The 27,484-nt window shown below is 44.3% G+C and overlaps 1 protein-coding gene across 5 annotated transcripts in view; it reads right to left on the bottom strand.

Moving 5' to 3' along the window:
- Positions 1 to 27,484, bottom strand: part of PAX3 (paired box 3) — a 93,348-nt gene that overhangs the window by 63,079 nt on the left and 2,785 nt on the right. For 3 of the 5 annotated variants that reach the window (XM_008690416.2, XM_040639934.1, XM_008690418.2), the window contains exons 3-4: positions 27,208 to 27,337; positions 25,943 to 26,077 (exon numbers count right to left, since the gene is read on the bottom strand). In XM_008690416.2, the coding sequence (XP_008688638.2) occupies positions 25,943 to 26,077; positions 27,208 to 27,337 (265 nt within the window). Of the gene's footprint in view, positions 1 to 25,942; positions 26,078 to 26,973; positions 26,984 to 27,207; positions 27,338 to 27,484 lie in introns of all 5 variants that reach the window. The other 2 variants (XM_040639948.1, XM_008690417.2) reach the window with 2 other exon arrangements.

Here is a 27,484-nt window from a genome sequence, read left to right as displayed (position 1 = left end):
ATCATACAGATTCCAGGAATTCCCTCCGTATTTCTAGGAAGCAGCTTTGGAATGACAAGTGGGTTGGGAGCATTTGTAAAGCCAAGAAAGCATCTGGCATTGAACCTGTAGATAGCAGGACCTACAAGTGTAATAACCGTAACTCTGCTCTGTAAGCTAGATTCAGCCCTTTCGATCAATTCACCAAGGGATGGGCAGAGCAAATGATATAATTTATCTTGACTTTCAGAGCCACAGTCTCAGCTAGAGGTGGCACACGATTCTGATAGTTCGGGCAGGTGGGCAAATTTAAAAGGGGAGGAAAATGGGAACGTAAATTGCTCTTCATCTTCACTGTTTCTAAGCCGTCACTTTGTGAAACAAAAATGTGGGGTTTGTGTGGGAAAAGGAGTAAGAAAAAAAGAGGCTGGAAGGTACAAGTTGGTGGAAATTTGTACCTCACCCAGAAGTGGGGAGAGCACCGTGAAAGCAAAAGCTCTTAGTCTTCCCACTAGAGCTGATTTTGATCTGAAAGGTACATCAGTGTTTTCCTAATATTTCCAGATTCCATGATTTTTAGTCACCCTGAAAAAGGACCTCAAAATGAGTCCTTTGAAAAAGTTACTTTGCAAAAAGAAATGCCTTCCTTCTAGAAGTAGAAAAATTTCCATGGTTACTACTGATGAAAATGTCCTAGCTTATTTGTTCGATTTCTATTGCGTAGCCTTCCCTTATTTTACAATTATTGTTTACTTAGGTTTTTATTATTATTTGGGGTATTTTGTAGTACTTTCCTCCCAAGACACCTAAGGGAATTTGCAAATTCCCATAGTGGATTTCTGCTAGTTAAGCAGCTACGGTTCTGTTGACTTTATGTGGTAGAAAAGCCTCTTTCCCCTCCAACATTGTTCTGTTGTAGCATTAAACAGGACAGGAGGGAGAATGGATAGGTTGACTCTAAGGAGCTGAAGATATTCATAGATCCAAAAATTAACCATTTAATTTGTTTTTCTAGTTTTATATACAAATCACCCCCAAATTAGGATTTTAAAAAAAAATGGATGGGGAGCCTGGGTGGCTCAGTTGGTTGGGTGTCTGCCTTCAGCTCGGGTCATGGTGCCGGGGTCCTGGGATGGAGCCCCATGTTGGGCTCCCTGCTCAATGCGGAGTCGGGGAGTTCCAACTTCTCCCTCTCTCTCTGCCCCACCCCCTCCGCTCATGCTCTGTCTGTCGCTTTCTCTCTCTCAAATAAATACATAAGAAATCTTTAAAAAAAAAGAAAAAGAAAAGTTTTGTGTTTTTTTTAAATCCTGATTTGGGGGTGATTTGTATGATTGGTGTGTTAAAAGGCAGAGTGATTGAGTACTTATTTCAATAATGGACTTTTTACAAAGGCAGAAACTTTATATTAATAGCTACATTCTGGAACAGTTATGTCGAAAAGCTGCGTAACAGATCCTTCAGATCTATTACCGTCCCTCTAAACAAAACCCATTATGCACGAACACAACATCAAACAACAATCTCCAACAGCCCATGTTACGAATAATCTGAACAGAGTCCTCAGGGGCCTCTTTAGAAGCCGACTTCTGTGTTTCGTAATTCAGAGACACGATTCGACCTATCTGCAGACATTTCTATGGGGGCCTGGGGTATTCCCCCTCTCTTACCTATCCCCCCCTGGAGAAGCCTGGAGACCTTTTTAAAATCAGTTTGCTCACACTTTCGAAGATGTGCTTGGTTAATGAATGTGGTTTCTTTTTTTATAATGCCCAATAAAAGTGGAATCCAAATTTACCCCTCCTCAACACACTCCAGCCTCCAATCAGACCCCCAGCCCTGCCTCTCCCCCGGCCCGTCTAGGTGACGTCTGCGCCAGGACAGCTTTCCAGCCGCCTCCCCCCAAGGGTGTGTCAACAATCAGGCACAATGGGGAAAGCTCAGAGACAATCCGGCTTCACTCTGCATCTCCTCTCCTCCACGGGGGCAGGGTGGAGCGTTAGCCAAATCCTTCCTATGATTTAAGCACAGCTTTTGCTGGCTAAATTTTTTTTTTTTTCTAAAAAAGAACTTTCCTAGATGGGTAAACATGTTTGTCTTTAAGGGTTGTTAAAGAAGAAATCCTGCATATTTCAGCCAGCTCCAGATGAAACGAGTTAAGTGATTCTCCAGCATGCTAATGTTTGAAAATGCCATATTTGTGCCATATTTGGACTTCTGACTAGGAACTCGACTTCAATGCAGCCCCCGCCCCCTTCCAGCCCCCTCCCACCCCCCTCCTCCTCCTTTATGTATATATGTTGCATAATTATGGAGCAGTGAGTATTTATCACCTTTTCTGGGCAGTAAGCAGAAAGAAATATAATACCATTACTTCCAGTTACTGCCTTTCCCAAGATAATTAGGTAACACAGCGGAGGGAGCCTCCGTGGGCCTAATGCTGTCCAAGTTAAGTGATTGACATGGCTCTGTCTGGCTGCTCTATTAACTGTTTCATTTTGTTGCTATTTGCAGTTTGCTTGGCTAATACTCCGAACAAATACAGACTGTTTCTTTAGCCCCTTTTTTCTCTTTGACCTTCTCCTGCCCATTTTCTTTGACTCACTTCAAACTGCCTTGAAAAGGCCTGTTGAATACACACAGTCCATCAGAGGCCAGGTTCATCCCTACCCTTGCTCTGAATGCCTTACTTCAAAGATGGGCCGCATTCTTTAATTGCCCTTTGAATTAATATCAAAGGGTCACAATGCGAGTGCCAAAAGAGAAAGGGGCTTTAATGAAGCGAAGAGCTGCCATTCATTTGCAGATAAGCACGTTTTTATGCCTGAATGGTCACCCCGGCTAAAGGCTTGGGGAAGGGGAGGCTGTCCGGAGAGGTCTTTTCCTTAAGTAGTGATTAGTTCAAACAAACAAGAGTAAACAACAACAAAAAAAGTCTACCAATAGCGACATCATAAAATAAATAACAAGGCTAAATTCGTGCGCTGCACATTCCCCTCCCATACTTCCCTTAAAAACAGAAAAGAAAAAACTGCATGTAATTAGCAAATCCATTCACCATTTTTAATCCCATATTTCGACACTGAAATTCCAAGGGTGGGGCTCAACAACATGCCTGAGATAAATGTCAGTCTGAAATTTTGTGCCATAGGTAACACAGAGGGAAACTGTTGTGACTCTAAAATGTAGGAAAAACTGTTAACTTTCGCCAAAAAAAAGTCCCAGAGCCCAAGACATAATTACTTTGGATAGGAACATTTGTGTTTAAATTATTGGTGCTTTACGAACTCGTCCAGTACGAAGAATTTAGTTTGAATCTAACATAGTAAAATCCATCTACCTATCTCTCAATCAGCCCTATATGTAGTCCAGATTTCTCCCAGGGAAATCACCACCTGATGGCCGCTGTCTTCACTGTCCCCTCGTAACCAGAGGTCAGCATAAGGTAAAATGCAGCTCAAATCATAAGTGATTACAGAGTGAAATAGTAAGCCATGCTTCCTCCCGTCATCATTCTCCTTTTGGAGAGGTTGGTGATTAAGGAAGGATTCCAGTCCCAGTGAATTATCATCTTAACTAAAGCTCAGGCGACATCCTTGGTGCCGGGCTACAAAGTGGGTGGTTGGCCTCTGGTAGACATAACATTCGGCCCATCCCCTGGACTTTTCTCCCGTCAGCAGATGCCTGATCAACAGAGCTTCTGTGACTCTCAGTGACATACCAAGGAAGGTCCTTATTCAAATGTTTCAAGCCATCTCTGAAAGTGAAGGTGCCCATTTTGAATTTGTGCCCATAAAATTGCCTGCCAGGTCAAAAAGAAAGAGAGAAAGCGAGTTCTCCCTTGTCTTTCAAGAAATCAAAAGCATCTTCTCTTCACTGGCCTTATTTTCCATGAGCTTGTCCATCTAGGTCATAGTTGCCAGAACAGAGGGAGAAAAGGGCAGCAAATACATGTCAGAGAGTCAGCCAATCTGCATAAATCTCCAACTCCTTCCAGAGAAACTCCTTCCTGGCCTGCTGGGCTTTCTAATCTTGTGACATGAGCCAACAGGCATCAGAACAATGTGGAAATCAAAAGCCTTATTTTGCCCAAGTCCAAACCCCGAACAGCAGTTTCCCCCAAACCACTTTTCCACCAAATATGCACTATGGTCCCGCTTTGCAGTAAAGCGACGTGATCTCAGCAACTAGGTGCCTTCTGTCCTGGATACAAAAGGAATTCTGTGTATTTTGGACTGACCACAGGAAGATCCACTTAATTCTTATTAAGCTGTGCTCTGAGAAAGCATCAAGGCAACTCAATCAGCTACCAAATCTTGTTTCAATAAGTATAAAAGCAATGAGCAGATTGTAAGTAAGTAACACTCCGTATTCGATCAGAACTTCGAATGCGTTCAGGGCCACTAATACATCGCCACAATCCTTTGAGGTAGTGGAGCAAATATGATCACTCCCACGGCAGAAGAATCCAGCTCAGAGTGGCTGGTGAGTTTCCCCTGATCACACAGCCAGTGAAGAGAGCGAACGGGGACAAAAAGTAAAAGTTGCCTAACCCTGAAGCCTTTCAGAAATTCACTGTTACATCTGATGCAGAACTAGATTTGGGCAGTGCAGTGTGCTCTGATTTCTTCCAAAATCCACAAGTGGAATAAACTTCAAGACACTGCATTTACAGGTTAATGGGCCACAAGACAAACGTTTGGACCATATATTTCAATGCTTCCCTAGCATCATATAAATGCAACCGTTGATTAGCTCCGTTCAAACAAAGCAATAATAGTGATGCCAATGGTAATGATTCTATTTTGCATTTGTCCAGGGCTTTACATGTAAAGTGTGCTCACACCCGCTCTCTGATGGAATGATGTGATTTTTTTTGAGATGAAGAAATAAATGTTTTCACTTGAATTTCAAGGGCCTAGGAATAAAGCAACGCGCATCTCTAATATGCCTTGGTGTCAGGTGAAATAAAGCCCTGTGAAGTTCTTAAATCTAAACAGCCTGGTCCCTGAAGCTACCCGAGTAATAGGTTTCTTATTTCCTATGTAACTCTCAATAAAACCGAGGGGCATTTGATACGCAAGCAAAATTTATATTCCCAAGGGACAAATCGTTCAGGAGAGCGTTCTCTCCTCTAGCCACCTTCCCGTTTACAGCTTGAAAAAGCGTTTCTGAAATCCAGGTCCAGGCGAAAGACCCCTCTCTGAAGCTGATGATCCCACAAACTGCACAAATGCAACGGGACGGTGTCCCCACTTCACAAGCAGCTGTTTTATGAAAGGGCTCTCCTGGACTTCAATGGAAGTCTTGTCCAGAGGCCAGCTGGACCTCCGAAGTGAAGGTTTTCACTTTGTCTCTATCCCCAAGTCATAACCACAAAGCTGCTGGCGTGGCGTGCAAGCCTCAGAGCAGACAACCTGGACCGGAGATCTGATGAATGGTTCTCGTAGGCGCCACCGCCTGCCCCTTGCACACTCTCTCCCCGTTAGGAATCACAAGCACGCCTGCGAGAAGTCCTCACCTTCAAGGAAGAAGCCGGGCAGCCTGTCCTGAAATGTGCAGACTGAACAAAAGTCGTACTCGCTTGACTTCTTGAAAAAACGTGCCGTCTGTGTATCTCTTCCGCTCCTGCTGCCACTTCTCCCCAGAACCAGCGGAGTAAGTGTTATGTCAACTAAAGAGGCTTAAAGGGGAAGAAAATGTGATCTAAACAAACCTCTAGGAGCAGACATCCTGCCGTAAGCTTCAGTGGGAAACATTTGTTATGAAGTAATAAGAATTTGCATAATTTGGGGGGAAGACTGTTTTCAAAGTCATTCTCTTTTTCACCTGCTTAGGCCTTTGCCGTGTATGGCTTTGGTTAAGTTTTGTTGATGGAGGCTCATGTTTAACCAACTGTTTTTAATTTACAAATTAAACTTGTCAGAAGTAGAAATCCTTCCCTTGGAACTCTTCCAATATGTCAAGAATTAATTCTAATGAAAACGGCATTGCCTAAATGCAGGATGGCCAGTCACTTATTTTATTTACACAAAGTCCTTCTCAGTTTCTTTGATAAAAGCAGCTAAATCTTTTTCCTCTTTCATGTTTTGTCAGCACTTGATTCCTTTTGTCCCTTGGCTATTTGCCTAGCTGTGGACAATAAGGCAGGAAGAATAGAAGCAGATTGTTGGAATGGCCCTCAATAAACCTAATTATGACATGTTGACTGCCCTCACCATGACACAGTCAAGGGACCCAGGCTTATTCAATTACCCTTGCCAGGTTTCTCTTTCAGACCTAAAGTTATCCTTTGACTGTTTGTATTTCTGAACAGTATTCATGTTCATTGTGAAAGAAAATCCCCTGGACTTTGAGGGGTTTTTAAGTTGATGCTGTTATTGTAGCTAATTTTTATTAACTGAATGATAACATGATAAAGAAATAGACTTTTGTTATGTAATAAGAACAAATCAGTGTGTGCTGAAAGTTACACCTCTCTTTCCTTTCTCTTCCAGCCAGCCAGGCAGGACGTGGAACCCGAATTAATAAACAAAATAATTTCTTCAACCTGCATCTGCCTTACAACATGATACTGAGTCTGGCTCCACAGCGGGACCGTGGCTTCGATGTGATTCTTCTTAACTTAAAAATAATAAGGACATGATTTTGGGGGTGTGCGTGTGTGCGTTCTGTTTTGTTTTGCTTTTTAAGCACCAAGGAGGTTCCTTGCCCTATTAACACCAGAGAACATAAGTTCATTGATACCTTTACGCCAACAGCTATTTCTGCAGCTGTTTGAGATAGACAGGATGAACAGTATTTAATTAAAACTCTGGCTGCTGGTTGGAGGAGCCCCTTCCTCCTCGAATAGATTGTTCAGAGATCACGCCAGTGGTTCCCGCAAAGCCAGTGTATAAAAGCTGTGTGTCAAGTGAACAAAAGAGTGGAAAAATGAAGGAATGCCAAAAATCAGCTCCTTATCCACCCTAGCTTTTAAGTCAACTGGGTCTGATAGAATTAATATTCAATTGTATTTAGAGCTGCACAAAGCTTAGCAGGAACAATTGTTTTGTAAGTTACAGCATCCCTGGGTAATTTCTTTTTCTTTCTTTTCTCGCTGTCTCTCTCTCTCTCTCTTTTTTTTTTTTTTTTTTTTCCTTTCTGTTGAGAAACTCATTGTTCTTTTTAGGTAATTTGCCGTGGGACCATAAGAGAATTAAAATGCAACCACAATATGACAAAGTAGGTGCTATAATTTCTGAAATTTGTTTGTCAACTCATTCCCTTCGTTAGAAAATTCCCATCATACAAATAAAAGCAAGTCTAAATTGTAATCTGCCTTGCTAGTGAATTTGGAGTTTGGCATTTATTTGCTTTCTAGGGAAATTACTTTTCTCATCCTAATGTGTGAAATCAACTTCACAATGGACTTGAGAAGTAAAATATACAGAATCCTTAGCATTTGAAGAATGTTCAGGGTAAGTACTCTCTAGAATGTGTTCTGCTCTGCTGACCCCTCTCCTTGCACACAGCAACACTTTCACTTTCTCCAAATTCTAAAGGGATATTTTTTTATCTCAAACATCCAAAATGAACTGTACAACAAAGTCTTTAAGCATCATTAATATAAATAATTTCAGTGGAATATATCTCTATATTTTACAGAATGTCATTCTACAGTTTAGCTTCAGCATTCGATTTCATTTCTTTAATGCATATAAATCTGTATTCATATTGACTTTAAAATCCCTCTGAACAATTGCAAAAAGTAATTCTAATAGCACTCTATTTATAAATAAAAGACACCTCCTTTAATAGCGGAGGGGAAAACAGTCCGTGTCTCACCACTAGAAAGTTGAAGTGTTCTTCCAAAGTGTTCAAATTACTTTAATCAGCAAATGTAACCTGTATAAAAGAAGTTTAAAAAATAAGTCTGCTCTTGCTACTTTATAGTGGAAATGTTATTAAAATATCCAAGATGTCTCAATATATTAACCCGAAGCATATGTATTTCTGCATTCCTTAAAATGCTTTAATGTTTTTATATAGTTAAATAGAATGGCAACTCTTCTTCAAATCTCCACTAGCACTTCCCTAAGAAAACAGGAAAAAAAGTAGGTAGAGGAAATCAAATACTCAGATCGAGTACCGCTCACCACCCCAAACTTGGCAAAACATTATAAGCGCCTGCCGTTCTAAAAGTTAAATTGTCATCTTACTATTCGAACTATATTAAACAAATGTATGCCATAACTCTCACTAATTCTCCTTCTTCAAACCTGTCGGGGAAGCACAAATTTGGGCGGCGGTGTAAGTCAGAGGTTTGTTTGTGGATACAGAAAGGAGAGTCGACAACTCAAATTGTTTTGATTTGTACGGAGTTACTCGACAAAAATTCTAATGGTGGCTAAAAGTAGCTAAGATCAGATTTCTTCTTTAATCTACAGGTCAAGTAGTGGCTTTCTCTCTTATCAAATAAAAATTTTAATTTGCGATTCGAAGTTCAAAATCGCAATACATTTGATCTGAGTACAGGATAATCACTAAGAAAAGTAGAAACAAACTCTTTCATATGGTAAACAGTAGTACTTATTATTCTGAATGTATAAAGGGGCATAGTTCCTCTTCCTGATGTTCTCGTTTTATAATGTTCGGCTTCTATTTCAAAAGATTAGCAGATATTTTGTAGCAATATTTGCTCACATGTGTTTTCACAAATCTATTTGTTTAAGATAAAGCTACAACAAACCTTGAGCCATAGATTATCAGATACATAAGAAAAATTATGCACGCAAAGAGTAGTTTGGATATTTTACATGCTCTAAAAAGTCTTCAAAAAATAAATTTTCACCATGCATTTTACATTGTTAATCTTGTCATTTGGTCTTTGCAGTTAAGGTTCGCTGCATTGGAATGATTCATAGTCTATTTTCAGAATATATACCTAAAAAGTCAATATGTAAATGTTGACTTTTTTTTTTTTAAGATTTTATTTATTTATTTGACAGAGAGAGAGACAGCCAGCGAGAGAGGGAACACAAGCAGGGAGAGTGGGAGAGGAAGAAGAGGCTCCCAGCAGAGGAGCCTGATGTGGGGCTCGATCCCAGGACTCTGGGATCCTGCCCTGAGCCGAAGGCAGATGCTTAACGCTTAACGACTGAGCCACCCAGGCGCCCCCAAAAATATTTCTTACATTCAAGTTTCTGAAGTGCTTAATTGCAAAGTCCTTGCAAAAACAGTAGGTTTGCAGATTTGAAATTACCTACTATTTAGCATTTTCTCCCAAACTCTGCTTTTCATGGAAAATTTTAATTGAGTCAAATCCGTTTCTTTTTTCATGAGTGTCTATGCATGTCTTTTAACCCAAGGCAAACACACAAAAAAAAAAACAAAAAAAAAATTATTTATCTGGTTCAGTTTTTGACAACTACTAATGAGGGGGTTAATTTACATGTAAAATACGACAGCAGAATCAGATGAAGTGAATGAACCATCATCCGATTCTCTCTCCTCAAGTCCAGTTTCTAGCTCTGACTTGGTCAGCTACCAGAAATCTCACGTGTTCCTCTCTGGTCACAGGGAAAAATATCCAGACACAGATGATTTGAAAGAGGGAATGTTACTGTCCTGCTTAAGCAGCTCTAACTTAAGGGGAAACTTTCTAAGCAATACCCTCAGGGGTTTCCAGAAGAGTCTGGAAGCCAGAGTTTTGACAGGAGATACAAGAAATGATGCATTGTTCAGCATGGGTGGGGAAGAGGCAGCATGTCCACCTGCCCAAGAGCACAGCAAGCTTCTGTCCCCAACCTGTCTGTTCCAGCACCTGAAGTCCTTCCTTCTCAAGACGAGACAGGTAGGAATTCCTCATCTACTAAGACATCGAGAAGCCACAGTCCTCTCCATCCTTGCTCTGATTCCCCAGCTGCCTGGAGACCCCGCTGTTTCTTCAAACAGCTGCCTGGGGCTCCCAAGAGTCTGCTGAGAATGGGACAAGGTTGTAGCTGCCACATCCCGCCAGAGCTGAGAGACCACAGCCTTCACCTCGCCAATGCTTCTGTTTTCCAGAGGAAGGGAGAGTGAGGTCCAGAGAGGAAAAGCAACCTGGTCATAGTCATGGTTTGGGAGACCTACAAGAAACATCTAAAAATTGCCTGACCCAACTTTTACAGCTGAGGAAACCGAGGCCCCCCCAGAATTAAAGCTCTTGCCCACCTGCCCACATCCCATGAGGGGCTGGATGTTCCTCATCTTCTTGTAAGGAATCTGTCCAGGATCCCTCTAAGGGGCTCCCTGCAAGGACCAAGGATGCTATGCAGTATAAAGGGCCACACAGGTAAAGTCTCAGTAGCTCTGGGTTGCCAGACCCAGACTTTGGCTCCATAAATAAAGAGGATAAGGCGTGAGAAACGAGGAAGCATCCTGGCAACCCTAACATCCAAGACACAGTGGAGCGGAACAGAGTATTATCATCATCATCATCATCATTATTATTATTATCATTATTATTTTGCTCTTTCACACATCTGTGCCAGGCCTTCACCAGGCACAAGGACCACCTCTCCTCACGTCTACCTTTCCTACCCTAAACTGAACAAGGACAAGGATAGATGCAGTTTTGTGGGACCTGAAGCTTTTATAATTTAGGGAGCCCCTCTTGAGAAATAAAAACCAACATATCACCATTTTGCCACATTTGCAAAAGCCTAATGGCATGAAGCTGCGTGGGGTCCCTTCCGGAGCCTGGAAGGGCCCACACAGGTGAGGATCCCTGGACCTCAAGGTCTATTCCCTCTATGGTAAGCTCACGTCCAACATGGACTCCTCTTTCAGCCTCCACTTGAGGGGACCTGTGGGAGATGTAGACTGTTTCTACATGCTTGTGTCTGCTGTCATTACCTAATACTTATAAAACATTGATCAAGTCTAAGGGCCAACTTTGGGGGCTCAGCAGGAATTCAAGATTATTCAATAGTTCACAAACATGACAGGCTGTTTCAGAACCCCATATATCATAGATGGAATAAATCCCAGCTGTTCCGCTGGGATGTTCAGGCTTACATATTCCAAAGCAATGCGTTGCTGAGGCTCTCCAGAACCCCAGCACTGAGAGTCTAGGAGTCTCTCACCTTCCAGAAGACTCCTGGAAGTGCTTCAGTGCACTTTGCAGAAGTTTTCCAGCTAGGAGATCCATCATGGCTGCCCCTTGAGGAGGGGAGCCTCATTTCTTCTGACCTCTAATATCAGTCCAGGTGCCACTAGAAGTGTGAGAGCTTGGGGTCCTTGGATGGCTAACTCGGTTGAGCATCCAACTCTTGGTTTTGGCTCAGGTCCTGATCTCATGGATCGTGGAATCGAGCCCCGCATCAGGCTCTTCACTGGGCAGGGTCTGCTTGAAAATTCTCTCCCTCTGCCCCTACCCCCCTTCTGTCTCTCTCTCTGAAATAAATAAATAAATCTTATAAAAAAAAAAAAAAGTCTGACAGCTCAGATCAGATGTCTGTCCCTTGGGGGGGATTTTGAACTCTGAGGCAAGATGGGCCCCACCGTGCCCTCCCAGGCCTTTCATGGTCTTCTGGCCCTGCTCTTTGCCAAGAAGCCCAAAGAACACAAGGCAAGGCTCTTCTCTAGCACCGGGGAAGCGTGGAAAATCTACCTGTGATGGAGACTGCTCTCTGGCTCATCTGGACTACATCCTCCTGGGTAGCTCTCAGGTGTACCCTGCCCTTGTAGGTCATACTCACCAGCAAGAAGCTCCCTCATTTCAGAACTAGTCTTGCCATTCACCCTGAAGATAGGATCCAAGGGGTATGTCTTGAGGGGCAACAGAAACCTATCCCTTGGCCCCCTCCAAAGGTTTCCTTCCTATATTAGGGGTTCTTTCCTCCATGTTAGGTTTTCAGTTCCCAGGGTCCTCTTGGACCTCTTGCCCACATCCCAGGGAGAGGCAACCAGTCAAGTCTCGAGTCTCGATGTGAATGAGGAAGAGCTTGGTGGAAGCATCTGTTATGTGTGTGTTTGTGGAGTAGGGGTGCACAAGAGGAAGATAAACCAGATGGAAGCAGGACAGGGGTGGGGGACACAGGGAAGGAGGGGGACAACATGAGAGACAGACCTCCTTCTTTTTACCCAAGGTCAGCCCAGAGAGGCCTTTGTGAAAGGAAAATGGGGAGAAACAACTTTCAAAGGATTTGAAAGACAGAGCACTGGGGGTAGAGAGATTTTTCAAACATCCCTGAAAAAAAACCTAAACTAGTTCTGGTAATATCATTTCCTATAAACTATAGTTTGAGTGACAGTTCTATTTTTCCTAAAGCTTTTCCAAAAGGATTTTCCAAGTACCAGGAATTTCAATGTGAAAGATAGTCATTGTCTTTCCTAATGAATTTAATTTGGGTTTTCAATTTAAAAAAAATAAAAAGGATTCATTTCAGGGGAAGAATTGTTAGTTTAAACCAGTAACATTAAATTATAGTAATTCAATAAAATGATAAAGTTAGACAGCAAACAAAATTCAGACCAAATTTGGTTTTCTACGTCATTTGTATTTTGTAATAAGGAGATTGGTCCTTTCCTTATCTGCCCAAGGTATACGCTAATACTCCATTAGAAAGAAAAGCCTACACAGCCACTTAGTTTCAATTTGCAAAAAAAAGAGAGAGAGAGAGACCACGTGACGCAAGAGTGTGCCAGGTAACGAGTCCTGCTGCGACCTACACAGGCTCTGTAGGTGCCCACCCTCCACCAACTGGCTTTGGGCTCAGGAACGCCCTGAGACACACCAGCTGACATTTTGCACAGGCAAGAAGACGACACTGAGGAGTCGAGGCCCAAACGGTTCACTGAAAAGAGCCCAGAAGCTGAATCCCAAATGCACCAGTTGAGTTTCCACCCTGGCCTCCATCCTGGAGCCCATCCCCTGGATGATGGGGGACCTGCCAAGACCCCGGCATCCCTCCAACCCCTGGACTCTTCAGCCCGGGTTTCTACAGTTTCTGACCTGATGCTGAGATCCCAGTCTTGCCATCTTTTTTTCAGACAAAAATTCAGCAAGTATTCAGAGCTTGGCAGGGCCAGTGACCACAAGCAGGCATTGGCTTCCAGTAAGAAATTAAAGAAGAGTTGCCTTTCTGCTGCCCTCTGATAAATGTGTGTCGCGTGCACACAAGCCCCGGATGTGTCCTGTCTGCACAAAAGCCAAGCGAGTCTACCACCTGGAAAGTTTCCACACTGGATGGCTTCCCAAATCAGACTCCTCTCTGGCCTATTGCGGCGAGTCCCCCCAAGGCGCTGGGAGGAGACCCCCGTTTATTTGTGGGACTTCCTGAAATGGACTCCCAACCCTTTTTAGAAATGGTCTGAGAAGATTAGAAGCTCCAATATTTTTCAAATACAACCAATGATTCCAGACACTGAGATCCCATTCATTTGCAAATCACGAAATGGAAAGTTGAAGCTATTTTCCCCCAATGAATTCAAGGGTCCCTTTCTATTTTAAAAAGTGGCAAATCTACAGATCTGGAGAGAGAACAGCTCTCCCACCTAGGTCCCTGCTTGCTGACAGGAGGCCAGCCCCCAGGACAAGGCTCTCCCTTCACCTGCGTGGGGGAGAACATCGTGGAGATGTGTCTGAATCTAAAGTTTGGTCACTCTGCCGACGCGGGTCTGAAAAACTGCGTATCTTCTCTGGTCTAAATTTCTGTTGAGCACATCACAGCAATCCGACAAACAAATCCAAATTTCTTCAAAATTAACCCTCCCTCGGCCCTCTTTCCTATGTGGAGAACCGCATACTTTCGCAGGTAGTAATCAGATGTCACAAATTATGGGCCTGATTCAATCCAAATTATGCACAGAGCGGGGGGGGGGGGGTGTGTGTGAAAAAAACCTGCTTTTGATTCTTCTCAGCTCTTTACAGATACTCTTAACACCAGGACTGTTTACATGTCCAAACTGACTCCTTCAGATTTGCATAAGCAAGTCAGAGGGGAAACAGGGAGACAACCAGAGCACCCATCCAGCTGTCTTCAACGGAAGCACAGACGAAAGTTCTAGTATGAGGAGAGGGGACCTTCCTGCCACAGCTGTGCTCGCGGACTGGCAGCGAGAACGGTCCAGACAGAAGATTGGTTTTGTTTTTCTGTTATTTTTTTTAAAACCAAATCAAGATCCTGCTTTTCAAAAATAAATCCTTAGCTCCCAGCTCGTTCTCCTGTTTCTGAAAGTCCCATTCCTAAAAAGGAATGACCTGAAACATTTACTTCATAATATTTATTGGCGTTCACATCTTCAGTTTTCCCAGGAGGGTTTGGAGAGGGTTGTTTTTCTCATAGGGTTGGAACACGGTTCTTTCTGGCTCATTTCACAGGCTGGACTTCCAGCTCAGGTAAGCCAGGTACTCAGCAGCACCAATAACTGAATTCCTGGGCATCAGATTTAAGGGAAAATAGGCTGAAATGATTTGAGGGAGGCAAGGTATGCGCAAAAACATAAAAAGTCCTTTGTGCATAGAAGGGAATGGATACATGCCTCTTTAAAGTTTGTAAAATTAAAAATCAGCCTTTACCAAACTCAAGAAACCCCGAGAACACCAGGCCAGCTCTTCTCAAAAATTAGAAATATAAGACCCTGTTTTATTATTCATGACCTGTGCTCTTCCTAGTTCAACCCTGGTTTGGTGACCCTGACAGACAACTTCTCTTTTGTAACTAAACAATCAGAATAAGTTGCCTCGAAATTCTTATAAAATTATCCATAATTTTTCCAGGACAGAAAGAAAAATAGCGAAGAATGCTTATCGTAAATATGTTAATATATGAAGGGGGGGCAGGGAGTGAAATGAATAGTAGGGAGAAAAAAAAAATAAAAAGAGGAACAAAAAGTCAAAGGAAAAAAGCTTTCCTCGGATTCAGAGAATATTCCATTTGGAGCAACAACAGATTAACGTCCAGAGGGTAGTCACCATTGGCAGAACAACTCCCTAAGCAGAAATTTCAAAACCTATGCTCCAGCACACGTACAGTGGTAGAGAAAAGTGTTTCCTTTTCTCGTGCACGTGGCCACAGGCAAACTCGCTTCTGCTCCATGTTTACCAAGTGTTTTCCCATTTGTTCTCAACGCAGTACCAAAATTCCACCAAAGCTATCAAAATTACAAATGCTTTCCCTTTGTCCCTACCATGGACCAATTATTTTACAAATAAACTCACACCTGTGCCAAATGGTGTTATTCAATCAGAGACTAGCTAATGCTAAATAAATCATTTGCCAATGCAATGGAATACTATACAGCTGTACCAACAGGCTGCGGAGACCACCAGACCCTGATGCGGAGAAATGACTGAGATACAGGCTTGGAGGGGGGGGAACGCAGGGGGGGGGGAAGCAAGGCACAGAATAGTTTCTACAGTGGGCTACCATGCGCGCCAAAGGAGGAGAGAATATTTTTTAAAGAGAGAGGGAAATGTAATTGTTTATTTATGCATAGATTCTCTAGAAAGGTGATCAAGGTACTGAGGGACACGGATGGGAAGCAAACCTGTTACTGTTTCTAGCCCTCTGTATCTTTGGAATTAGGTAAGTGTGAATGTTTTACCCATCAAAATAAATAGGATGATTTAAAAATGAAATCTGACAGAGTATACATTTCATTTGAATGCTTGCCTCCACAAGAGGCCCAACCTTGGAATCAAAGAACGCTTCCCTTTGGAGGCTGAGAGTTGGCCCCCATAATCCAGGAGTCCTCTAGCATCTAAAAGCCTTCAGGGTGGGGGTGGGGGTGGGGAGGCAGCAGGGTCCAGAAGGCAGCCCCCGTGGCTGGCCAGCAAGTTTTTATCAGTTCACTGGGGGCCGCCAACCAAGGCGCCCGGGCTGCCTGCCGGGACGTCTAAGCCCCAACAGCTGCATAAACTTGCCGTGCCCCAGCCTGACCTATTTCGGAGACAGGTCAGACCAGTGCATGTGGGGATAAGAAAACAACCTTCCTTCTCTGCAGTGGCTGCGAGAGAAGCTGCTCCAGCGGGGGAAACACGGGGCAGGAGCTCTCTAGCCCCCCAAAGCCTCACACACCAGGCTACTTTGTTTTCAACTGTTGCATTGCACCCGGGATAACACACAAGTCCCAAGCTTTGGGAACTGGATGGAGGGAAATCAAATAGAAAGGTCACTGAAATGTATCCTCCAGCTCAACGAATGCTATTTTGGAAAGTTTCTTTAATATTTCTGAACTCAAATTTGATAGGAGGGGGGTTAAGTAGAATCATGCAAGAAAAAAGAGGAATGTACACAGTCTCCCGTGCGGAGCTAAGAAGACATTTAAGAACAAGGAAGGAGCCTCAAGAGGGGACAGAATGAGAAATAGTGCAAAAGCAATTCTGTAAAATCAAGCATGGCAGCAGAATTTCAGGAGGAAGAACGCATGCATGAGACCTATTTTCAAAAAGCAACTTGTTTGTCAATCTCTGATGGACTGAAAAGAACCTGTTGGAAAAGAAAAGAAAAGAAAAGAAAAGAAAAGAAAAGAAAAGAAAAGAAAAGAAAAGAAAAAGTTTAATTTGGAGGACTCTGAAAAAGCCAAGTTAATCTAAGAGAGAAAAGTAATCTTTGCAGAATTAAGAGAAAAAATAATTTAGAAATATCTTTTGACATCTCAGTGAATGGCTTTAGAATTTTGCTATTTTTCTTATCTGGTAAGTCAATAAAATCTATTACATTAAATCGTTGCTTACAAACTCAATTTTTTGACTCAGTGAAAGTGAAGTGTGCATGTGTGTGTATGTGTGTGTGTGCGTGTGTGTGTGTGTGTGTGTGTGTGTTCCTTCATTGTTGCTCCTAAGCCCTGAATTAAGCTTTTATCTGCCTTTGGGCAGAGCCCATCTGCCAGCAGGCTGGTCACTTTCTGCGTGTTCAGAGGGTTTTTTTCCCCCAAGATTTTGAGTTTTCCTATGATACATGTAATTTGCATATAACTTGCATCTTCTCATTTTCTTTTCATATCGCCTTGGGAAGCTGGTATGATGTGCCCCATCTTACAGACGTCAAAACTGAAGTTTAAGGGGTCACACCTGAAATGTGCTTGGTTGCAATTTTAGAGTAAAATAAAGGACGCAAGAACAGGCCACTTTTGCCTTGGGTACTAAGCTCTTACAGTGCAAGCAAAGGCAGGAAAGGGGACTTGGGGGTGAGTTTAAATCAGAACAGACAAGAAACACTCAAATGCTTTAGTGAACCTCAATCAGGAAACTGGCCAAGTAGGGATTCAGAAAGAAGAAACCTGTTGCTTTTCTTATAATAAAATGAATTGGACCAATTAATTTTCTTTAGTTCAGGTTAAGCTCAACCATGGTAATTGAGACACACACACACACATACTCACCTCCATTGGCCAAGATTTTCTTAATCATGATAATATATTTGGATACTGGGAAAATTTTAAAATACATTTGAAGATAGACTCTGTAAGTCTACAATTATTTTAAAATAAAATATTTTTTTAAAGAGATAGGCCCTATAAAGGAAATAAGATACATATTAATAATATCTCCATACAATGCCCAAGTGCTTGTTGACTGGAGAAGTTATGTCTATACTAGGGTTTGCCCAAAAAAAAAAAAAAAGAGAGAGAGAGAGAGAGAGAGAGAGAGAAGACGGGTATGTTGGTTGTACTGTTAGCATATCTGTGTACCTGTAAAATCACCAGCCTACAAATGTAGGCTTTCTATTAAAAATGCAAATTTGTATGTCACCGTATAAGTATTCACTAGGAAAGTACACAAAAATTAAACTAATTCATGTTATAATATAAATTGCACAGCAATTAACTTTCCTTTCTTAACTATTCTACCCTAACTTACTTATTGCTTCCATCTAATGACATAAAGGCGGGGACATTTAATTCTGCAGTTTTTTCCAGAAATATGCCTACCAGACAATTATAAAAATTCTGAAAATCTACATTTAAGCCTCCATAGAACTATACTGTTTGAACTTACAATATGACCCTGGACATTTTTTAATGATAAAAATCAGTGGTATTTCCTCTTCCTCGGTTACATGTTGGTCAGCCAAGAAGAGTCTCCCATCCTTGTCACAAAGTATTTTGATGAGCTATTTTTAAATGGAATCCATTGATTGGCTCCTAGAAGCGAGATTTTGTTACTATACCACCGTAGACGCATTAAATCTGGCCCAAGAAAAGTACATACAGTCACAAAATCCCTAAATGGGTTGAAGGAGACAAATATCCAGCTAGGTCGTTATTGCCTGTCATGAGTTCTAATTTGTTTTACTGAGGAAGACTGACTTCCCCATCACTGCAGTAAGGAGGACATACAAACTCAGACTCCTTGGATCAAGTTGCTTCACCCCAAAGAGAAGAGGGTCTTTGTTGCTGTTGCTGTCGTTTACTTAAAATCCTGCAGCAAAAATATAAATGCTACAAACTTTGCAGCATGCAACATACGGGAAAAACTCTTTCTCAGGATTTTCCCTCCTAGGACAAATGTGCATCAAATCAAATTCTAAATTTTACATCACCCTTCAATAATATACACGTTCTTCTTTAAAGAGAAGTGCCCACTTCCACAGCAGAAGTTATCTGTTCGTCTTTTCTTAGTTTTTAACAGGAAAGAAGGACAACAGACATTGAAGGTAAGAATTCATTGAACCTTTCCTCAAGCATCCTCAGCGACTACTTTCCATGGTTTTCATATTTTCTTTTAACAATGGTGAAGTTTCTAACTCATCTCCCTAGAATAGACGGTTTGTAATGTTAATGGGCATTTTGATAACTGTGCATGTTCCTTCCAGTTACAAACTGGAAATTATATATATTTGATTATTTGGGAGCATAATCCTAACACAGATAATTTGAGAGAAAGATTTTTTAGAAGACAGATGTTCTGATTCCAGCAAAAGTTCAATGCTACCAGGGCTCAGTGTTTGGCCCAACACTGCAAGACAGAGCTGAGAGCTGAACTGTGACATTCTCTACCAGTGACCAGCAGCAATGGGGCAAGAAAATCTGTCCCAACAGAGCAGAAGATGGTCCTCTGTTCCCACCTTAGTGTGACTCTTCCAAGAGAAGGGAAACTTCTGAAATTCCCTTTCACTTTCTCTGGTCACAGTTCCTCAGCTAAAAGCAGCCAGTTCTTTTTTTTTTTTTTAATAATAATATCAAAATCATATTTATTTTTCCCAACTTTATTGAGATATAATTAACATAAGCCAGATCTTGAGTCAGTAATTCTGCCTTGATACTGAGATCAAGCCTAATTTGGAGCTCAATTCTGCTGCTTTCCCTGGCAGTATATGAACACAAAGCCTGATACCCATGGCGGGCGGCGGGGGGAGCAACTTTAACTCCATATGTATATGAAATATACATGTACATGTGGGATATGCAACAAAGAACTCTCTAATGCTGCATCTGGACCCAGGACAAGGTAACCAAAACAGATCTGAGCTGACTCACCCGCCCAGCTTAATCCATTTCAGGCAGTTGCTCTACACTGTAAAGATTGGGACTGTATCAAAGAACATTTGAGCATAGGTTGACTATTAATTAATTGGGAGATTACAATAGAATATATTAGAAAATATCCACTAGCGGTTCTGTACGTCAAGACTCCTCTTGTTCAAGAGTGGACAAGAAAGAATAAAAACAAAATGAAATAAAGATACAGCCCTATGCACAATTATTTAGTACTGCAATGAGCACAGTCAGAGAAGGGGATTCAGGAAGACAGATCCATGATGCACGTTTGAATATCCAAAGCCTGAATCTGGTGTAAATTTCACAACCTTACAGTGATTTGTTGGCATTTGCTAATTAAGCACAGAGACGGTATTTCCAAAAAAGCCCTTGCAGGAATTTGAGCTCTCATAATAAAAGAAAGAAATCTATCCAAATATATTGAATTCTTAAGCTTAAAAAAAAAAAAGGCTAATAGTTCATCTAAAAATCAACAGCCAAAAAGTCATAAAATCATCCAGGGAAAGATTTTTCCTAGCATTCAACAGCAGTGCTGAATAAGAATTGGGAGGTTGTGCGGTTACCTCAAATTCTGATGACTCTCAAAGTGTAATCCACTGGACAAATGAGCGTTTATTTTGTGCAACTGGATATAATTCAGCGTAATTCATAGTGACGAACTTATAAATACACTCTGATGATGCCCAAACTGTACATATGAATACATGTGCACTCCTACATTATAGGGGGGTAAAATATACACGAGACTCATCTAACCATCTATAAACACACAAAAATATAGAAACACATGTAGAGAAATGTCGTCAGTATAACTCGCAGTTTCCCGTGTGTTTAATTGTTCCCCACCCAGTTTTACATAAAAAATCTGACATCTTCCCTTTACATCATTCCAGCTTAGAAGGCAACTTCAGTGAAAGAAAGTTGCATATTTAAAAATTCAGGGACGTGCGGATAGTAGCTTCCATGCCTCCGGCCACCCTCCCCAGATGAGAATCTATCTGATGATAAATTCACCATCTTAGCCTAAGCTCTAAACAAGAAATCACCATAGGATAATTAAAAACACCCCATGAATCTCTTCTCTACAAACCTACGACATGTAACCGGTGTGGGTTCCTATTTCTTAAAGAGAATTTGGTCAATCCTCCTTAGAGGTTTCAGAGGAAAGGGAGGATTTTCCAAGACAGATAAGTTGAAATGATCCCGCTTTGATCTCTATGGTTAAGAATCCCTCACAATAGAAGACGGCCACTGAGGGGCCGCGATCCCGGCCTTTTAATGCGTAACAATGCTATCAACAAACAGCTACTTAATCAATATTTGGCCAGAGCTGCTGAAAACTTCCTTTTCAGATTTTAATTCCTAGTTGTAAAACAACCCCAGAGCAGCCAGTGAGATAAGGCATTAAACTGACTGCTTAATTGTCTGTTAGTGTCGCGTTAGTTATATATGTCCATTCTTAATGGTTCCTTAATCTTTATTTGCCCGCATAAATAAGTTACCTGTCTAGAGCCCCACCGAAATGAACCTTCTCTGTCCCCAGCCCTGGACAAACTCTATCTCACTCTTTGTTGCTGCTGTTGTGACTTTTAATTTTCGTTGGCTATTTGCTTGTGTATGATTTAAACATTTAACCTTATGGTTAGGAAGGATTTCGTCTTCCAAAATATATTTGTTCGTGGATATTGCAGCTGGGTTCAGTGGCAACGCTCCTATTCACCTGATTGATTTCCGCATAGCCCACGCTCCTGAACCGGGGCGCGCTTGCTGGTTCCGCCTCACCACCCTGGTGGGTTTTATTGCGAAGCCCTAGGGACTCTTAAATGACCCTTCAGTAATTATTACGCACTTGAAGCCCCTACGTCCCCGTTCCGGTGCTATCAACAATCAAATCAAGCCCCAAAATAAACATACGATTTCAAGCATTAATTAGAAAATCTGCATGTTTTCGATAAGGCTAGAAACATACAGCAGCCAACCAAACAAAACGAACAAGCAAAAAAGAAAAACCTACAAGACCCATAATCTGGTGTTTTGCTTTTCTTTCTTTCTTTCTTTCTTTCTTTCTTTCTTTCTTTCTTTCTTTCTTTCTTTCTTTCTTTCACCATCCCAACAGAAAGATCACTACGTCCCTGAAAAGAACGCAGCGTGGTGTTTTAATTTGATTCAAGTTCCGATATTTCCAATACACTTTTAAATGGGTGCTCTTTCCTTGTTAAATATCATAAAGGCTTCAGAAAACATAAAATTCACTCAAAAGACTAGAGGCGACATTGGGGTCAAATTTGGGATTCTGACAAATGGACTTGGAGAGTGGGCTGTCCACTTTAATAAAGGTTCCGATGCCACAAACCTAAGATCTTATACCCCATGATTTCAGTCTGTGGGAAAGTTCCTCCCTCGCCTCCCCCGCTTTGCCTCGCGCCAAAATGTCCTTCCCTGCTAAGTCGGGGGGAAGAAACGGCCTTCCGTTCTTTCGACTTCTGTACCCCCGTTAATGATAAAGTGCTCTTTTCATGATTCCATTGGAAATGAAATATTTCAAGGGCCTTTAAAACTTCTCTGCGTTTTTAATTGCTTTCTCTTACGCCCCTGAAACCTTGACGTCGTCCTAGTTATTTCAGAAAAGCTCGCAAGTTTACAAACAAAACGTGACTCGAGCAAAACTTTTGTCACTTTTACTTTCTCAAATAAAAATAAATAGACCTGCTTTTCATAAATGTCAAATAGGAAGGAGAGATACGAACGGAGCATAAGCCTGAATCGACCTATGCTTGGGGTCTCTTAGCCTAATCTTTGAAATTGTTGCAAACCTCCCACGCTCACTAGTGATTTTTAAAGGCGGAAAGCAAAGTCCTATGAAAGTGTATCTCCAGCTCCAATCAAAACATCAATTGGGCAATCTGGCCTCTCTCCCCCCGCACTCCCGAGCTGCCACTTCAAAGCCTCGGCAACAAGTCAGTAATTGTAACGTTGCATCTAAATATTTAAGCGAGAGTCTTGCCGTCGCGTGTCCCATTTACAGTCCTCATCTGTCCTCTAATTCCATTACGGCACAAAGCAAAAATGTTTCCCAAAACACAAACAGGAAAAGCGTCACCCTGCTGGAGGACGAGGAGGAGGAGGACGCGGAGGAGGAGGAGGACGAGGAGGAGGAGGAAGAGATGAAGGAGCAGTTTCTATTGATTAGTCACTGCTTTTGTGTTAAGGGCTTTCTTTAAAATAAGAAAAAAAAATGGGGGGAGGTTGCAGAAATTTCACTAATGTGAGCCTCAGGCAAGAGAGGAAAAAAAAGGAGAAGAAGGGGGGGAGGCGGGCTGTGTCTAGATGAAAGTGAGAAGGACATAAAGGAGGCAATTGAGTCGGCTGCGGCCCGGCGAGCTAAGCTTCGAGCCGGCCGGAGCGCAGGGGAGGGGGGCGGCGCGGCGCTTTGGCGCAGGGCGCAGGAGTGGGGGCTGACCCATTGTGGCGGCGCCCGCGGGCCCGCTCGGCCACGCTGGGGGAGGAACAGAGGCGCCCATTGAGTGGCCGCAGCGGAGGCTGTGCCCACGGCCCCCGATGCTGCGACCGGGGCTTGGCTCCTCCGACTGGGCCTGTTCCGATCTCGGTGTTGGCCGGAGGGCCGGGACCAGGCGTGGCGGGGGTGGGGTGGGGGTGGGGGTCGGTACTGTCCCCGGCCTCCCAACCTTCTCATTCCGCCCTGGCAAAGGAACTGGGCGGATGGACCCAGGAGGGGTGCGCAGCGTCTAGTGCGTGCCAGGACGCCAGGGCCTGAGCGCACCGAGTCTGCACGCTGAGCAGCTCTTGGACTGGGCAAGGACAAGGGAAAGTAGAGAAGGTAAAAGGGGTCACCTAGGAGAAAGGCCAAACACTGGAGAGAAAAATGAGAGCAGCTCTGATGTCTTTCGGGGTGCCTCTCTTCCTGTGTCCTAGCGTCTGACAAGCAGAAAGATGTCCCCTGGAAAGCCAATCTCAACACCCCCCCCTTTCACCCCCAAGGAAGCTGGAACCTCCAGAGTGAGCGCGTTGCCCTTCAGGGCACCCAAAAGGTCCTTTCTCGGCCAGCCTCCTCCCTGTTGGCCAGGGAGCTCAGGTCGCTTTATCAACATTCATTCTATTTTACAAGCGGGGCAGCCAGTGACTTTTGGTACCCAAACAACAGAGGTAATTTTTTTGAGCTTTCTAGACTTCCCTTGAAACTACACTTCACTCTGTCCTTTCTCTGTGCCCCTCTTGCCCTCCAGGGCTTATCTGGAAAAGGAGCTAGAGCCACTAAAGAGAGAGGACACTGCATCTTCTCTGACAACCCCAAATTAAATTAGGCTTCAGCCTCTGCCGAGTGTGTGCGTTTTCAACGGTACAGCCCCCGCTGGGGAGAATACTCTGATTTTAAAAATGGTAGCAATTGCCCTTGAATGGCAGCCGGCCCAGCTAGACGGCCCAAACGACTAGAAACATTTTGTAGGTGAAATAGCCACTTTTTCCACGCTGGAGAGTCCATAAAACTTCCTGGCGCAGCAGCTATTGGAGCTCATTGAATAATTCATCCCTCATTGCAAGCCCATAATGTCTATTCTCGGTCCTTTGTGGAGCTGTTTTCTCTTCTTTTCTCCTTGAATTATAAAAAGGTTGCCTTCCTTTGTTCACATCAAGCTGCTGCGAGCTAGAGCTTTGTCTGGGCCGAGCTAAAGTGTGAGTTTCAATGGACTCTCCAGGCTTTGTCTCCCAAGTTCATCTCCAAGTGTAGATTGTGTAGAGAAGGCCTTCTTTGTAAAAGCTGGAAAAGTTGTACAAATGTTTGACCAGCTCATTTGGGGCGTTTTGTCTCCTGGGCCTTGGTTGCCTGTGCTGCGAGGGAGCGGCCGGTCTGCCGTCGGTGCCTCCAGCAACAAGTAGCAAAGCCGTGCTACCCCCACACTGCTTCCTGAGCCTCTCCGATAGCTCTGGGCCTCTTGCCCCTCTGCCCACACCGGCCTGTAGGGTTCGGGATTGGCTGGTTTCTCTCCTTCCTCCCTCCCCAGTACCTCTCTGCTGCATCTAAGCCTGGAATAAAAGCCGGGGTGTCTCCTCAGAGACTAGAGCAGAAAAGCACCCCTCCCAAAGGAGGGGCTTAGGCTAAGACCCTGGGAGTCCCCTGCTTTTAAGGAAAGCAACAGCCTATGTGTCTCCCTGCCCAGCCTGCCGTGGTTTTTGGTGTCCTTTTCTGATTGCCCGTGTGTCCCAGAACATCGACACTTCTGTTAATCCCTGAAATCAACTGTTCGGGTTTGTCACATCTAACTCCAAGTGTCTCAAGGTTGTGTAGAGAATTTACATTGGTTTGTAAAGCTGCTGCCAGCCACCTGGGTTGGGCAATGAAAGCAAAAGAAGTGATCAGCTTTCCACCCACAGTCCTACTCTGGAGGCCACCTGCTGAGGGTACAGACCCAGCTGGTCACACTGAGTTTCCCAAGCCCACCTGGAGAGCCGCCTGCCCTTCCAGGGCAAGTCAAAACTCAACTCGACCCACCAAAGTCCTGGGCCCTGAAGTGGCAACTCAAGGCGTGGCAGGGACGCCAGGCACCTCCCGACCGTCTGCGACTTTGAAGAGGTGAGACCATCCCCAAGGCCAAAACTGCTGAGTGGAAAACTGCTGCAGGGAACCCTTTCTGGTTCAATTTCCACGGGTTGGCTTTCCTTATGGGGAGAGGGGGCACCTTTAAGATTCTCCAGACCATGTGTGTGGCAGGTATAAGGGAACTAGGCTGCACTTTGGGCTCCAAAGGAAAGACTTTCTCTTGATGATGACAAGTCACAGCCAACAAGGAGCAGGTGGCCTGCACCTTTGGGTGGAGACAGGGTGCCAACACTGCGGCCCCAAGAACCCACAACTTCGGCTGACTTTCCTTCCTAGACACACACAGAAATCAAAGCCCCATGGCATTTGAAAACCACTGTAAAGCACAAAACAACCAACTTGCATATATGTATGTACGATGTATTGTGTATGTATTTATAAGGCAGTGAACGTGGTGCAATTCTGGGGCCCACTGCCCCAAAGACTTGTGAGTCCTTCTCTCCCCTCCCCTCCTCTAATAATGGGAACCTCTCTGGAGATCTGGGCCTTTCCTTAGGACGCAAAAGTTCCTTCAACCTCCGGAGGCTCACAGACTGTCCCCAGCCCCTCAAGCGCTCTGAGACGCTCGGTCCCGTACACTGAGGGCAAGAGGGTTGCCCTGCACCAAACCGCAGTTCGAAGTTCTAGACTCCGAAGGGCTGCGGCTAGTACAGAAGAAAGACTTAAAAAGTAGAAAAAGAAAGAGATTTTTGTTTTAATTTCAAGTGCGTCTCTGGTCTTTCACTTGCAAGCTCTTCGCCGGGTGCAGTGGATACCAGCGAGGAGGGACCTTGACCCGAGCTGGGGCTGGCCCGCGCTCTCAGGCCCGCGAAGTCAGAGCGCGGTGTCCCCGAGGCGCGGGCCCTGAGCGCGCTGCCCAAGCGCGCCGCCGCTTACCTCGTTCGCTCAGGATGCCATCGATGCTGTGTTTCGCCTTTTTCTCGCTCTCCTCGGCCTCCTTCCTGTCCAGGTCAGCGTCCTCCTCTTCGCCTTTCCCGAATTTACTCCTCAGGATGCGGCTGATGGAACTCACTGGAGGCGGGAGGAGTGTGGGAGCGCAGACGGCTGAGCCTTGCCAAGCCGTGCAGGAAGGAACCCCCGAACCCCCAACCCGGACCCTAGAGCGGCTGCCCTGCGCAACTCGCCTGTCTCTTCCTGCATCTTGGGGCATCCTCGACCTTCTACAACCCCCCACCCTCCCACCCTAACCCCCCACCCTTCCCCACAATCCGCACCTCCGAGTTAGACCCGGGAACTAGGAACTGCCGCCTCTGTCCCTCTCGTCCCGGCGGGAAGCATTTCCCTTTTCACTCTACGGACGGGGCTCTAGGTCTCCAATCTAAGAGAATTCTCCCGCCAGCCCACCCAGCAGCCCTTACCACCACCTGGGTATTGGGCCTCCGCGGTTCGCGTTAAGGAAGGAAGAACCACTGCGGAGCCGTCCCCTGCGATTCAACTTTTTTTTTTTTTTTTGAGGCTATAAAGGGTTTAAATTTCAACTGCAGAATCGTTTCCTATTGTAAAAAATCAAAAGAAAATGCACTCTCCCCCATTTATTTTTTCCAGATTCCAGTCTGGTAAACAAATCCATACTCCGAAATATCTCGTTCTCGCAGGGGGGAAAGGGAGTTTCTTTTTAATTAAAAACAAACTCTCCCGCACGCCCTCTCGCTCGCCCCTGCGTTCGCCCCTCTTCTCCCTCCGCCTTCCCCCGGCTGCCGGGGGCGCCGGATGGTCCCTGGGACTCTCGGGAAAAATCCGGGCCGTTGCCGAAGCCTCCCCTCCTTCGCGCACAAGGCAAAGCCTCGGCGGGCGCAGCCCCATCTCCCTTCGTTGGGGTTACCAAAACATTTGTTTCTCTTTAAAAGGGAACATCAATATTAATAAACGCCTGGCCTCCGCCTCACGTTTCCTGCCTTTGCCTCCACGACAGAAATCCTCTTCGGGGAGCCCTTGGCGGTCTCTCAACCCCAGGACCAGGAGCTCAGCCCCCTCTCGGTAAAACACCACAAGTGCGTCTGGCTCGTGAATATTTCAGGGCCCTGGGAGGGGCTGCCTCCCGATCGCCCAGATCGATCTTGGGGTGATTGTGGCTCGGATGACCCGCCCGGGGAATAGTGTCTAACGGCCACTCCTCAGGGAGACGTTAATGGGCCTGGTACCTGAGGGCACAGTGTTTCGATCACAGACAGCGTCCTTAAGTAATTTGTCTCGAATTTCCCAGCTGAACATGCCCGGGTTCTCTCTTTTGTATTCCTCAATTTTCTTCTCCACGTCAGGCGTTGTCACCTGCTTTAAGAGAACAGGCAGGCAGGCGTTGGTACCCAGTACTCTGGGCCAAACGTGGTGGCCCTACCGCCTTCAGGCCCGGCAGGATGCTCCTTCCCGCATCCCCTGGAGAGGCCCCCCTGTCAGCAAAAGGACCCCAACTCTCTGACG

This window comes from Ursus maritimus, unplaced genomic scaffold, assembly GCF_017311325.1.
Source record: "Ursus maritimus isolate PB19 unplaced genomic scaffold, ASM1731132v1 scaffold_1, whole genome shotgun sequence".
NCBI classification, from domain to species: Eukaryota; Metazoa; Chordata; class Mammalia; order Carnivora; family Ursidae; genus Ursus; species Ursus maritimus.
This window is presented reverse-complemented; position numbering and strand designations above follow the sequence as displayed.